At 42.1% G+C, this 15,123-nt stretch overlaps 1 protein-coding gene across 7 annotated transcripts in view; it reads right to left on the bottom strand.

Annotated features, from left to right (window-relative positions):
• kcnab2a (potassium voltage-gated channel subfamily A regulatory beta subunit 2a) overlaps window positions 1–15,123 on the bottom strand; it is a 274,196-nt gene that overhangs the window by 8,065 nt on the left and 251,008 nt on the right. For all 7 annotated transcript variants that reach the window (XM_067970202.1, XM_067970204.1, XM_067970206.1 and 4 more), the window contains one exon: window positions 6,130–6,215. In XM_067970202.1, coding sequence (XP_067826303.1) covers window positions 6,130–6,215 — 86 coding nt within the window. The remainder of the gene's footprint in view (window positions 1–6,129; window positions 6,216–15,123) is intronic.

The following is a 15,123-nucleotide window of genomic DNA, read 5'->3' as shown; positions in this document are numbered from 1 at the left end:
GGCAAACCTAGAACAGATATTAGAAAGAAATTTCTTAAACCAAAAAGTAATTACAGTTTGGAATAATCTGCCGTTTCTTGTGTTCTGGCCAATTGCCTACTACCGCGGGCCGTCAGAGGGGCTGGCCGGTTATGGTCGCAGTCGCCTTTATGTAGTGTGCGGTCTGCAATGTACCATTTTGATATTGCCTGTACAGGAGGTTAAATTTTCACAGGCACATTTTGCAAACCCACATAATACTAGCACTGAGATGGTTTATGGTACAGAATCTCAGCAGTCAGCAATGTACCACAGTCACTCTTATTTGTCATGGGAAGAAACATTGCACTATAAATTGTATGTTCTATTCCAGGGAATAAATATTTTTCTGTTCCGCCAGGCTGTGTACTTCTTAAAACTTAGTTTGAACAGTCTCAATCCCGCATCACTGTCCGGGTTCACATGTGAGCAATTTACAGAGGGGGGAGCGGGTGTTGTAATCAGTGCCAATGGAGCCTTACTCAATGCATGGTCAGCAGGGCCGGGGGGAGACCAATTTGAAGGGGACCCTCCAGATTTCTACCATGCTTCCCATTTTTTGTCTAAGGAAGTCTCAGGCGAAGAGGACGGGTGGGAAGAGGAGGGGAAGAATTGACAGGGGAGGACAGGAGGAGGGGAGAGGAAAGGAAAGGAGGGAAGAAGAGGGGAGAGGAAAGGAAAGGAGGGAAGAAGAGAGGAGAGGAAAGGAAAGGAGGGAAGAAGAGAGGAGAGGAGAGGAAAGGAAAGGAGGGAAGAAGAGAGGAGAGGAAAGAAAAGGAGGGAGAGAAGGAGTGGGGAGGGGGAGAGGATTTGCAGGAACCCCCACATTCCTCCACCCACCCCCGATTTCTGCTTAACTTGCCATTTTTCATTTCTTATGGGAATGTAGGGTATCCCCTAAACTTGTTTTGTGTTCTAGCCGATTCTGCTAGTTGTTGAATATTTACAAGCGCCCAGCCTGTGGTGGGTGCTGGTTTGATGGATTACCCAAGTCCAGCTATACGAGGGAGTAAAGATACTGTTATTTACTCAGAAATACAGCAAACATAATCAATGTTTTTATTCAGGTCTTACAATAGAATGACTGATCCAGTGAGGGGAATCTGATCACAGGGTGCAGCTTTTAACAGGTAAAAGGAGTTCATAAAAAAAAATGACAAACCACAACATGCAAACCATAAAATACATCACAAAATATGTGCATGTATGAAAAATTCTGGAGAAAAAGTTAACATACAGACTGTTGGCTTAAAACAGATATTGGTCAGTGACCCTGTTTTTGGTTCATTCAGCGTGAAAGAGATGAATCCAGTTGGGATCCTGGCATCAAGGACATGTAACCTCATGCTACTGTGCACGGTCATAAACTGGGGATTTCCTGTGGGCCAATCAATTTTCAGCTATTCTCTCACAAGGTTCCAGGATGCAACTAAAACAGACACAAATGGGACTAAACCAAAATTTTACGTCACTACATTTTTATTAATAGCTGCCCCATGGCCATTAATATTTAAGGCTATTTCCCACATTACTGCTGCTTTTAGTGTCAGTCTATACATTTACTACTGATCATGAGGCACAGACAGGAAAGCACATGCAAAGCAGAGACCAGAGAAAGGCACATTAAAAAAGCATAGAAGAAAGACAAGCAAGGAAATAATTGTTTGTCAAAGGAAGCACAAAGTAGGATGTGTTACACAGTAGAAAATATACACACTTTGAAATTCAGATAGGTTAATAATATTCATACAGCTGGTACTGGTAAAAATGAGAAAATATGGAAAAAGCAAGATTCTTTGGAAGTCAAATAGGAAAACAAAAAATGAATGTAGGTCAATGGAGGTGTACTGAGGGACCACAGTACTATTTTAAAACACACAATCCTAAGTGATGAATGCTCCACATACTGTAGGACATATCTAAAGCTTCCAACAAGTCTCTTGTTGGATTTTTGATTTAATGATTTCTAGCCAGGTTTTCGGATATTCCTATGTAATGTAATAATGAACAGAGTTTTGGAGACTGTGAGGACTATTGGAATTAGGGCCGCACAATTTCAGAATGCACAATAGCTAATAATTTTAATTTTAATCCAAAGCTATGTACTAAATTACAAATCTAAAAGGAATGTTCATTTCTTAAAACACCTCGTCAACAAGGAAAAAAATTAAAGTCCAACTTTGCTTTTTATTAACTTAACATCCTCACCTCCAACAAGTGCAAGGAGCTCATGGACTACTTTGTAACTAAGATTGAGACCATCGTGTCAGCTGCCTCTGCCGCTTCCCTCTCTTCCCCAGCCCAAACTTTCCCTACGGTTCCCCCCTACCCAAGCCCTGAACGCGGATCTTTCCTCTAGTTTCTCTCCTATCTCCCCTCATGCCCTCCCCGTGCTCATCTTGACCATGAGACCCACCTCCTGCTCCCTCGACCCTATTCCCACCAAACTGCTGACCACCCAACTTCCTTTCTTGGCCCCCATGCTAGCTGATATTGTTAACGGTTCCCTCTCCTCAGGTACTGTCCCCCTCCCCTTTAAATCTGCTGTCATCACCCCCCTCCTAAAAAGAACCCCACCATTGACCCCTCTCTCCTTCCAAACTACCATCCCATCTCCAACGTCCTTGAATGTGTTGTCGCCTCCCAAATCTGTGTCTATCTTTCCCACAACTCCATGATTGAACCCCTCTAATCAGGTTTCTGCCCCTGCCACAGTACTCAAACGGCTCTTATCAAAGTCACAAATGACATCCCATGTGATTGTGACCGTGTAAACTATCCCTCCTCATCCTTCTCGATCTGTCTGCAGCCTTTGACATGTTTGACCACACCATCCTCCTCCAACGCTTCCCCTCCGTTGTCCAGCTGGGTGGGACTGCGCTCGCCTGGTTCCATTCTTATCTATCCAGTCGTAACCAGAGAATCACCTGCAATGGCTTCTCTTCCCACTCCCACGCTGTTACCTCTGGAGTCCCCCAAGGATCTATCCTTGGCCTCCTCCTATTTCTCATCTACATTCTGCCCCTCAGTGACATCATCTGAAAACACAATGTCAGGTTTCACATGTACGCTGACAACACCCAGCTTTACCTCAGCACCACCTCCCTCGATCCCTCCACTGTCTCTGATTTGTTACATTGCTTGTCCAACATCCAGTACTGGATGAGCAAAAATTTCCTCCATCTAAATATCGGAAAGACCGAAGCCATTGTCTTTGGTCCCCACCACAAACTCCATCCCTCTCCATGGCCACTGTCTGAGGCTGAACCAGACTGTTCGCAACTGTGGCGTCCTATTTGACCCTGAGATGAGCTTCCGACCACATATCTGCTCCATCACCAAGACCACCTACTTCCACCTCCATAACACTGCCCGTCTTTGCCCCTGCCCTAGCTCATCTGAGGAATGGAGTGCAAAAGCAAGGAGGTCATGACGAACCTTGTAAAACACTGGTTCGGCCACAACTGTCGTATTGTGTTCAGTTCTGGGCACTGCACTTTAGGAAAGATGTGAAGGCCTTAGAGAAGGTGCAGAAGAGATTTATTAGAATGATTCCAGGGATGAGGGACTTTAGTTACATGGATAGACTGGAGAAGCTGGGGTTGTTCTCCTGGGAAGGTTGAGAGGAGATTTGATAGAGGTATTTAAAATTATGAAGGGTCTAGACAGTAGACAGAGAGAAACTGTTCCCACTGGCGGAAGGTTCAAGAACCAGAGGACATAGATTTAAGGTGATTGGCAAAAGAACCAAAGGTGACTTGAGGAAAAACTTTTTTACACAACGAGTGGAATCTGGAATGCACGGCCAGAGGGGGTGGCGGAGGCAGATTCAATCATGGCTTTCAAAAGGGAACTGGATAAGTACTTGAAAGGAAAAAATTTGCAGGGCTACGGGGGGATAGTGAGTCTAACTGGATTGCTCTTGCATAGAGCTGGCACAGACTCGATGGGCCGAATGGCCTCATTCCATACTGTACCTTTCTATGATTCTATCTGCTGCTGAAACTCTCATCCATGCCTTTGTTACCTCCAGATATGACTATTCCAATGATCGCCTGGCCGGCCTTCCATCCTCCACCCTCCATAAACTTGAGCTCATTGCGCATAAGTTAGTTATTATTCAGAATTTTTTTAACCAACAAATGCTTAGAAATCTTATAAAGGCATAAAAACTGTATCTCCAATGACTCAGCTGGCTAGGAAGGCTCCACGTTCAGTTGCTAGACTGGTTTTGCTTATCTGATACTTCATCTCATAACATGGGTACAGGTGCTCAGTAATGTTTCATTCACCAGACAAACATATATAGTACAACATACAGGTCAGCTTAACAGAATCTCATCAATCTACTATGACGTCAAATAAAGGTAATCATCAGCACAATAGTTTTAAGCAATGAACAGCAGTATAAAATTTATATACATTCATCCATTCTACATTCATATTGGCTCAGCTGACTGCAGGACTTACAATACAGTCTGTGCTTAGTTATGGCAGTAGAGGTGTTACAATTAGGAAAGGGAATAATTGGACAGGCTTCCTGCTCAAACTCATTATCCAGTGACTTGTGCTGGGAAGACTTGTCAGTAGCTTATGTCACTACAGTCTTCAGAGCCTGATTGGGGATGACTGGAATATCCTCAGGATACCTGTCATAGATAATGCACAGCCCATAAAGATGTTCCAGAGTCTAAGGTGGTCACTAAGCCCTTTCCCCCTCTCTACCACCCCTCAAATAACATTCTAAACATTCTTTTAAATGTTATATTGTTCGCTTCTTCCCCCTCCCCCAGGCTCTTTTCTCAGCCTTCCCTGCCTCCTACAAACTACTGATTTTTGAAACCCAAACTTTACCCAATCAGGATTTACCCCAGCTTCTGACCTCTTGTCTTCAGGTTTGGTGTCCTGCATTATGGGTCTTGATCCTTCACCTGGGTTTGTTAATTTGAAAAATTGTTCCGAAGAAATGTTTCCTTGTAACTGGACTCCTCTTACTTAACATGGTAACAACAACGACAACAACAACTTGCATTTATATAGTGCCTTTAACGTAGTAAAACATTCCAAGGTGCTTCACAGGAGTGATTATCAAACAAAATTTGATACCGAGCCACATAAGGAGATACTAAGACAGGTGAGGTAGGTTTTAAGGAGCGTCTTAAAGGAGGAGAGAGAGGTAAAGAGACAGAGAGGTTTGGGGATGGGAATTCCAGAACTTAGGGCCCAGGTAGCTGAAGGCAGGGCCGCCAATGGTGGAGCCATTAAAATCGGGGATGCGCAAGAGGCAAGAACTGGAGAAGCGCAGAGATTTCGGAGGGTTGTAGGGCTAGAGGAAGTTACAGAGATAGGGAGGGGCAAGGCCATGGAGGGATTTGAAAACAAGGATGGCAATCCCGGAGTGGGAGCCAATGTAGGTCAGCGAGCACAGGGATGGTGGGTGAACGGGACTTGGTGCGAGTTAGCAGAGTTTTGGATGAACTCAAGGTGGGAGGCCAGCCAGGAGAGCATTGGAACAGTCAAGTCTACAGATTACAAAGACATGGATGAAGGTTTCAGCAGCAGATGAGCTGAGACAGGGGCAAAGACAGGCAATGTTATGGAGGTGGAAGTAGACGGTCTTGGTGATGGAGTGGATATGTGGTCGGAAGCTCATCTCAGGGACAAATAGGACGCCAAGATTGCGAACCGTCTGGTTCAGCCTCACAGTGGCCAGGGATGGAGTTGGTGGCTAGGGAATTACTAATGTTGTTTTATTAATATATTGTTCCTATGGAGATGGTCCAGTATTGTATAATCGCTATAGGATGACGCAGTATTGTATAATCGCTACAGGATGATGCAGTATTACACAATTGCTGTAGGATATCCCAAATGTTATAGGATGCTACAGTTTAAAACAAGCTCCCAATGGGGGAGCAGCTGACCGTCAGCACTTGCGACAGTGACACAGTTGGGCCTAGGAACCCACTGAGTGAAGGATCTTGGACACAAGCCCATATCCCACTCCTCTGGATGCCACACACTGCTGCTAAACTGCACTGTGACATATTATTTCTGAAAAGTACAAAAGAATGAATTGTGCTGAAGCTCTAACTCCTGTACTGCTCTTACCATGATCTCCATTGCGCTCCATCGCGATGTGCCCCAGTACATGGCCATTCCTTGGTTAATCACATGCGTCATTGCTCTCACGGTTTCTGTCAGGAGGGAAAAAGCAAATTAATTAAAAAAAATAAAATGGCATCATATCACGGCTGCTCCATACTATGCACGTGTATAGCTACTGGTTTCACAATAGGGGTCTTTTTGCCGCAAGACATCTTGCAAGCAGTGTACATCCGTCCCGCAACAGTGGAATCGTGAGGCTTTCTGACCTTTTACCTTCCCTCAGAATTCCTTCGTATTGCTGGATTAGTAAAGTAAATGACAGAGGAGCTTGTATGATGATTGTGATACTCTTGGGTGAATGTGTGAAAAAAATGGGAAAGAAAATTAAAAAAGAATGAGCCAATTTTTCTGCCTTTTCTGCATTAGGCAAAAGAAAGACAATGGAGAATGTGTGTATGGTACTGAATAAAACTGATAAATAGTGCCACATGAAGTATTAGTAAAACCAAAAATAATGGTTTGTTTGAGGATCGGCAAGACTCATGAGACAGCATCCCTTTTTTGAAGGCCTACTTACAATAGATTGTACATCTGAATACCTGATAAACCTACAATAATTTCAAATCAGTCTTTGACTAATGCAGATTGTGATGATGGATCAAGAATCTGTCCGTATTCCAATAAAAAGTCTCCTAACCAAGGCTTGCTGTGGGTAAGACACTGCCCATTCACTCCTGGGACCTGGATTCATATTCGGTCCATTTCCTATTGGGCACGAGCTCGCAGCACAAAACTGACGGCAAATTGGTAATCTTAAGGAAGCCATTCGATGGCTGGTGTGGGAAATGGAAACGTGCCACAATAGTTCATTAGGGAGTGCTCATCTGAGGTCAAGCCTGAGGCAGTTTGCTGGGCCAGAGTAACTTTTAACTATGCTAGACCTGCCCTGAGTGTGGGGTTTTCTGACCCTGGTGCTTGAAATGGGGAAAATGTCCCATTCCCAGCACTAGTATCGCTCACCTTAATGAGTTGTTTAACCTTGTGTCATTTTTAACTCCATTTTATGTCTTCAGAAGGCAGCCCTGCTCTATGAGGGGGAGATTCAGGAAAAAAACACTCGGGCATCAAAAAAGTTCCCCACTATGCCTAGCGACTCTAATAAAGAATGAAAAAAAAAATGGTGGGAGTTCCCTCTTTGCTTTGCCAACAGAAAGGAAAGGATGGTTGCTGTGGGTTCCAACACTACACCAGTGTAAATCATAGCATCTTGTCTAAGCCCACAATGCCAAGCAAAGTGGACAATTTAAAATTGAGATGGTATTTGGTATCACGGCCAAACCAATCCCTGCAGTACTGAAGTCAACTGAGCTACAGGAACTCACAATGGCAACTTGCATTTAATGGCTAAAGCTACGGTACCTAGCAATTTCTTGTCTTGCATTTTGATCAATCTGTGCCCAATTTGTTTTCTCTCTAAGCTTTCCAGTTCTGCCTCTTCATATCCACATCTCTGTCATCTTTCTTCTGCTATACGTCAACGTCGGAGAAATGTTAGTGGTGACAGTTATGATCAATAAGGAACTGTGTTTCATTTTAAGGATGTGATATAACAAAAGAGATCACTTTTTAAAAACCAAAATGAGTGATTCTCACTTGGCAAATACAACTAAATCAGCGATTTTTTAGGTAGTGTTGTTCTGTGAAGTTGGGGTAACCGAATAATTTCCAGAGAAGTGTTTTACTGCAATGTCTGGAGTCTTTTACAAAAATGAATGGGCTTCTCCAACTTCGCATAGTTGCAGGTACTCCACAGAACAAATAAACTCAAAAAAAGAGGGTGGGAATGGTCTGGACCACAGACTTTTCCACAGCTGCTAATGGTGTTTTTTCATGTTGGCTGACAGAAAATGTGCCTTGTCAGGTGGATTGCACATGGTTTGAGTTCTTCTGGGCTGCTCCAGCTAACAAACTCACCCAAAGAGGATTGAGTATGACTTTTACATCGACCTTAGAGGAGTCCGTTCCCAATGCACAATTCTTGCGAATCTGGTGCCAACTCCAGTGTAAACTAGTCGGACTTGTTAAGACTGGCCACTGGAAAGACTTTTTTTTTACCTCCAGGAATTGAGCACACAACTAACAACTGCTAACAACTCTGCAATACAGAGGGAGTACGACATTGTTGGAGGTGCCATCATTTGGATGAGCTGTTAAACCAATGTTCCATTTGCCTGTTCAGGTGGACGTAAAAGATCCTATGACTGTGTTTTGAAGAGCGGAGAGTTCTGCCAGTATCCCAGTCAACATTCATCAATCAACTCACACCACCAAAACAGATTAACTGGTCCTTCATCTCATTGTTGCTGGTGGGACTGTGTTGTGTACAAATTAGCTGCCATGTTTGCCTACATAACAACAGTGACTGCACTTCAAAAATAATTCATTGGCTGTGAAGTGCTTTGGGACATGTTGAAGAAGTTAAAAGGTGCGATATATATTCAAGTTCTTCTTTCTAAATTAAGGAGCAGGGACAATACAATTTTTTGAACTTTGTTATTTAGAGGGCGTTCTTACCTCATCATTCACTGTCTACAGTCAGGTTGTTGCCAAGAAAAATATTCATATTCACTACCAGTCACCTATTTGTCATGATAAAGTATAAGGCTGTGTATGCTGGAAATAAATAGGAGGTCCACTAGTCTCTGAGAAGAACTGACAACGATTCTCAATTAACCTGAATTTTCTCTTTTCAGATGCTGACAAACCTGCTGGGTATTTTTAACATTTTCTGTTTTTCCTACTGTCTACTTTTTTGGGATGGCTATAACAATTGCAGTGCCACAGAAGGGTAAGGTCACAGGTATATACCTGTAACAGAGGGACTTGTGGCAGAGTGCCCCTTGCCAGCTACTTTACAAAGCAATATTGGAATGGCGGCTGTGGAAAAATCCAACCTCGCCCTAATTCTGGCTGGTTGAAGGAGGCTGGGTGAAAGCCACTGAACAGGAGAAAAATGTCCATCTTACCCCTTTGCTCCACAAAAAAGGCTGCCTTGTGAACATCTGAACATGAACACAAAATGGCAACATCCAACTAACTGTAAAAAGGTATCTCCCACAGGACAGTAAGCTAGGTGAGAAGTCTCCTGTGTGAAATCAATGGGAAAATGAGGGCATGGAGCAAACTTAAACTAAACACACAAATAAGAATTAACAAATGATTTGACAATATATGCGAGACTACACAGGCACAAGTATGAATTTTAAGAAAATCTGAATGTCAGGTCCACTCTAGGTATAACTATGTATATATTCCTAAGGATAAATTTTCCAATTAGTGCTGTTTTGGTCTGAATGATTAGTGCAGTTGTACCCAAATTCCTGTATGCACAATTTAAAAATGTGTTAAGACTGGGCTAAAACAGCGCAGACAAGAATTTTGTCAAAGTGTGATAAGCATTCATACCAAAACAGCACTGATCGGAAAATATACCCCCTAATCTTTACTTTCCTTGCCAATTTTCTTCACTTCTCTCCTGAAGGCATTGACTTCTTGCTACTGTACAGTTCCACAGGTGCTGGGCCCACATGGCCATTCTTCATGTGTGAGCCTTAGCAGTGTCAACTGCAGAGCATGATGCTATCTTTACCTCGCATGGACAGCAGCAGGGGTCACTGGTGATCAGGAGTGGAAACCCTGGCTGATTTCTCATCCCTGTTGCCAATGGGTACTGAGGTTACTTGCTGAGCACTTGAACAAGTGCTACGTATAGATCTACAAATCTGCTTAAAGTGGTGCAATTTTAAAAATCTTAGGCAAAAAGACAGATTTTTTTTTCATCCGACGAGTTTCTCTGGCTCTATCTCTTACAATATATTAACCAATGTTTAATTTGTCTCCATAAACAATTGATATTAAAATGAAAATCTAAAGTACACTTCCCTTCTCTGAGATTGGTATGGCTTGGTGTGAATTGACTACACTCCACTCTAGATACCTTTAAAATTCAATTGAGTAATGAACATATTTTGCAACTTGCAAAATATAATCTTTTTCCCAATAGAAACATCAGAAAAAATTATTGTTACTGACCATCTTATGCTGATTAGAAATGTAAAATAAGGAAAATTTACAATATCTAGAAAACATTTCTTAAAGGGTAAGTGTATTTTACTGAATTGTCTCATAACCGTAACTATTTTAAAAGAAGTTCCCTACACACTTGCTGGCACCTCTCAGCTCTCCACTGTTATAGTGTTTTAAGCTTTATTGCTGACTGTTCAAGACAAACTCGGGACAGATATTTTCTGCAGAACTCTCCCTTCTGCAACATCATGATGTTCCATTCCAGTAAGATCACGAATAGAAGCAGAAGTTCAAGGACAGTGCTCCCCATTCTTGTCATGGGGTGGAGCATCGTGATGTGATCATTAGAGATGGGAGGAGTAAAATGGCTGCTCCCAGCTTGCCATAAACAACAGTTTAATGTGGTAACAAATACACTAACAAATACAAATATCTCCTTATAACACTGTCTTCCCAGGATACAGGGCATTATAGGGAATAGATCTGTTCCAATGTAACATTTTGGTACAAAAAATGCTACTGCTGTCCTCAAAAAGGTTCTATTGTCTCATGTAGGCCAACAATAAGGGACGAAGCAGCTCTAACACTGAGTAGAACTTGCAGAATTTAGTCAATTGGGTTGTGAGGGGTGGTTTAAAAACACCAATCAGTAAAACTGAATGCTTAGGCCTGAATCCGCCAGACAGTCAGAAGGGCTGAGAGTAGTTTGCAGCATTAAACATTGATATTTAAAAAGAAAATATTTTATTAATAAATTACAGAATGCAGATTGGTCATTTTCTCCCTCCCTTTTCTTTTTTCTCCACCCCGTCTGGCTCTGTTACATGAATACATTGCTTGCAAGGCATATCTTAATTTTTACTGCCAGACTTGTGGAATAAAAGATTTTTTAAAAAAGAACCCCAAAAAACAGTCAATAACCCCGCCACGGCTTCTCAGCCCAATCTGTTATCATGCAGGCTTTTCCATAAAATTATGCACAGGCACATATAGGCCAAAGATAAAAGGAGAAAAGGACAAAGATTGAAAATGCTAAACATGCACCATAGACAAAAGCACAAAGAATTCAGCAGTAACTCTGCCAGGGCTGCCACTATACAGGCAATGCATTAAGTGGTTTAGCAGGCTTTCATTTTAATCGAATGGAAAGGAAAATATAGACAAGGCTTTTAACAAAATACAAAGGCAAGGACCAAACAATTAGTGATCGACTGGTACAAATGTTATTGGAGGTGTGTATTACGTGACTGTACAGAAGTGCCGCTACTAGAGCTGCAATGGCTTGGCTCTCATCTGGTCAAGGTGCTGCATTCCTCACTGCACAAGTTTAAATAGAACTGTAAAAGTTTACAGCACGCAAAACGCAATTGGATAAATACTTGAAAAGGAAAAATTTGCAGGGCTATGGGGAAAAAGCAGAGGAGTGGGACTAATTGGATAACTCTTTGCCAGAACAATCCAAAACTAATCCCACTGTCCGCTCTCTCCCCATAGCTCGTGTCATCTTTTGCTTCAAATGTTTATCCAATTTTCCCTTAAAAGATGCAATGGTCTCTGCTTCAAATATACCCTGTGGCAAAGCATCCCATGCTCCAACAAACCCCGGCGTTAAGAAATTTCTCCTAACTTTTCTCCTCACTTTCTTAGTGATCATTTTAAATTGATGACCCCTCGTTGCTGACTCCCCCACCATAGGAAAGATTCTTTCTCTATTCACTATCAAAACCCTTCATAATTTTAAAAACTTTAATTAAATCTCCTCTTGGCCTTCTCTGCTCCAGTGAAAATGGTCCTCGTATTTCAAGCTTCTTCTTATAACTATAGTTTTGCATCCCTGGTATCATCCTAGTGAACACTTGATCTCCATTATTTTAATGTCCTATCATGGGGTGCTCAAAACCTAACTGTACTATAATTGTGGTCACAGTTCCTACATTACAACAGTGACCAACTTCAAAAAAGTACTTCAATGGCTGTGAAACATAGAAAATAGGAGCAAGAGTAGGCCATTCAGCCCCTTGGGCCTGCTCTGCCATTCAAAATCATCATGGCTGATCGTCTAACTCAGTACCCTGTTCCCGCTTTTTCCCCATATCCCTTGATCCCTTTAGCATTAAGAAATATATATATCTCCTTCTTGAATATATTTAATGACTTGGCCTTCATTGCCTTCTGTGGTAGAGAATTCCACAGGTTCACCACCATCAGTGAAGAAATTTCTCCTCATCTCGGTTCTAAATGGCATACCCCGTTTCCTGAGACTGTGACTCCTGGTTCTGGACTCCTCGCCATCGGGAACATCCTCCCTGCATCTAGTCTGTCTAGTCCTGTTAGAATTTTATATGTTTCGATGAGATCACCTCAATCTCTCCTCATAAGTCAGTCCTGCCATCCAGGAATCAGTCTGGTAAACCTTCATTGCACTCCCTCCATGGCAAGGACATCCTTCCTCAGATAAGGAGACCAAAACTGCACACAATACTCCAGCTGTGGTCTCACCAAGGCCCTGTATAACTGCAGTAAGACATCTCTGTTCCTGTACTCAAATCCTCTTGCAATGAGGATTCCTAACTGCTTGCTGCACCTGAATGCTCGCTTTCAGCGACTGGTGTACAAGGACACCCAGGTCTCGTTGCACCTCCCCTTTTCCCAATCTATCACCATTCAGATAATAATCTGTCCTTCTGTTTTTACAACCAAAGTGGATAACCTCACATTTATCCACGTTATACTGCATTTGCCATGTTCTTGCCCACTCACCCAACTTGTCTAAATCACATTGGAGCCTCTTTGCATCCTCCTCACAGCTCACATTTCACCCCAACTTTGTGTCGTCTGCAAACTTGGAAATGTTACATTTAGTTCCCTCATCCAGTTCATTGATATATATTGTGAACAGCTGGGGCCCAAGCACTGATCCCTGCGGTACCCCACTAGTCACTGCCTGCCACCCGCAAAAAGACCCGTTTATTCCTACTCTCTGTTTCCTGTCTGTCAACCAATTCTCAATCCATGTCAGTATATTCCCCCCAATCCCATGTGCTTTAATTTTGCACACTAACCTCTTGTATGGGACCTTATCAAAATCCTTCTGAAAATCCAAATACACCACATCCACTGGTTCTCCCCTATCTATTCTACTAGTTACATCCTCAAAAAACTCCAGTAGATTTGTTAAGCATGATTTCGCTTTCATAAACCCATGCTGACTTTGTCCAATCCCGTTAATGCCTTCCAAGTGTTCTGTTATCACATCTTTTATAACAGACTCTAGTATTTTCCCCACTACTGATGTTAGGATGTTAAGCTCTTTGGGACGTCCTGAGGTCGTGAAAAGCGCTATATAAATTCAAGTCTTTCTTTCTAACTAGTGTTTTGTGTAAATTCATCATTACTTCTTTACTCTTGTACACTATTTATAAAATTTGAAATGCTGTACATTCCCATTCCTCGTTTCTTCTTCGAAAATGTATCACCTCACGTTAATACACAGATGTTTGCCACTTGTTTGCCCATTCTGCGAATGTATGAATGCTTTCCTGAATTCTCTTACAGTCCTCATGGATTTTACATCCTCCTACTGTGGTGTTATCAGCAAATTTTGAGATTGCAGTCTCCACGTTTACCCAAGTCCAAATCATCTCTATATACTGAGGACAAAAGTGCACCTAGCAATGATCCCTGGGGTACACCACTTGTAACACTTCTCCAATCTGAGCAACACCCATTTACCCTAACTCTTTGTTTCCTGTCTATCAACCAGCTTGCTATCCATGCTGCTACATTTTTTCTTGTACCAAACTTCTGGATTTTTGTAACAATCTTCCTGTGAGACACTTTATCGAACACCTTCTGGAAAGCCATATACACTATATCTACAGCATTCCCTTTACCTACTAGTCACCTCTTCAAAAAAACTCATTACATTTACCAAACACGGCGTGCCTTTAACAAATCTGTGCTAATTGTCCTAGATTCCCCTTTAGCCCTTCTAACCTCCCTTTTCATTTCCCCACTACACTTTCTATATTCCTCATGTTTATCTTTAATATTGTTAGACTGAATTTTATCACCTGGCTCCCTTTTAAGCTACAGTTTAGTTTAATGTACCAATGGAACTCAATTCCTTGATGCACCCCCTTTACACCTTATAGGAATATATTTATTTTGTACTTGATCCATCTGATATTTGAAGATTTCCCACTTCTAATCTGCTGACCTGTTGCTGACATTTCTCCCCAGTTTATTTGGGCCAGATATCTTTTTACCTTGCTGAACTCTGTCCTTTTCAATTCCAGCATCCATATCTTTGACTCTGTTATTATATTCTGTTCTTACATTGAACCTAACTATGCTTTGGACACTATTTCCCGATTGTTCTCCTCCTTTGACCACATGCATTACACCTTTATTCCAGCCTGTCTTGGGATAATTAAAAACCTAGTATTATTGGCTTGCTGTTGTTACATGTCTCTCTGCATCAGCTACAGTTCTCCCCCTTTACCTCATCTCTATTGTTTAGTGCAATGTAATGTATAAAGAATCGTACCATTTCCCTTTGTATTTCTTAACTCTATCCAGATGGATTCTGTCTTAATGCAACCCTCAGGATATCTTTATGTTTAGTGCAGTGATATAATCTTTTATTAACACTGCCGACCCCTCCCCCTGTGTGCTTATTTGGAAGACATAATGTCTCATTGAACATCTGTACCCCACAAGACTTGTGTTCCTGTTGAACTTCGGTTTCAATGTTCAGAAATGGCAGGTACCTTAAGAGTCCCTTCATTGAGCCCTGCATTCTATTAGTTACTCACTCCAGAGTTCCATATCCATTACTCTCACCCCTTCAGCCTTGTGAACAGAATCAAGCAGTTGCAAGGTAGCTGAACAATCCCTTGCGTTGGACCT

The sequence above is a fragment of the Heptranchias perlo genome, chromosome 32, assembly GCF_035084215.1.
Source record: "Heptranchias perlo isolate sHepPer1 chromosome 32, sHepPer1.hap1, whole genome shotgun sequence".
In the NCBI taxonomy this organism is placed as follows: Eukaryota; Metazoa; Chordata; class Chondrichthyes; order Hexanchiformes; family Hexanchidae; genus Heptranchias; species Heptranchias perlo.
Note: the sequence above shows the minus strand (reverse complement) of the source record. Positions and strands in the feature narration are given on the sequence as shown.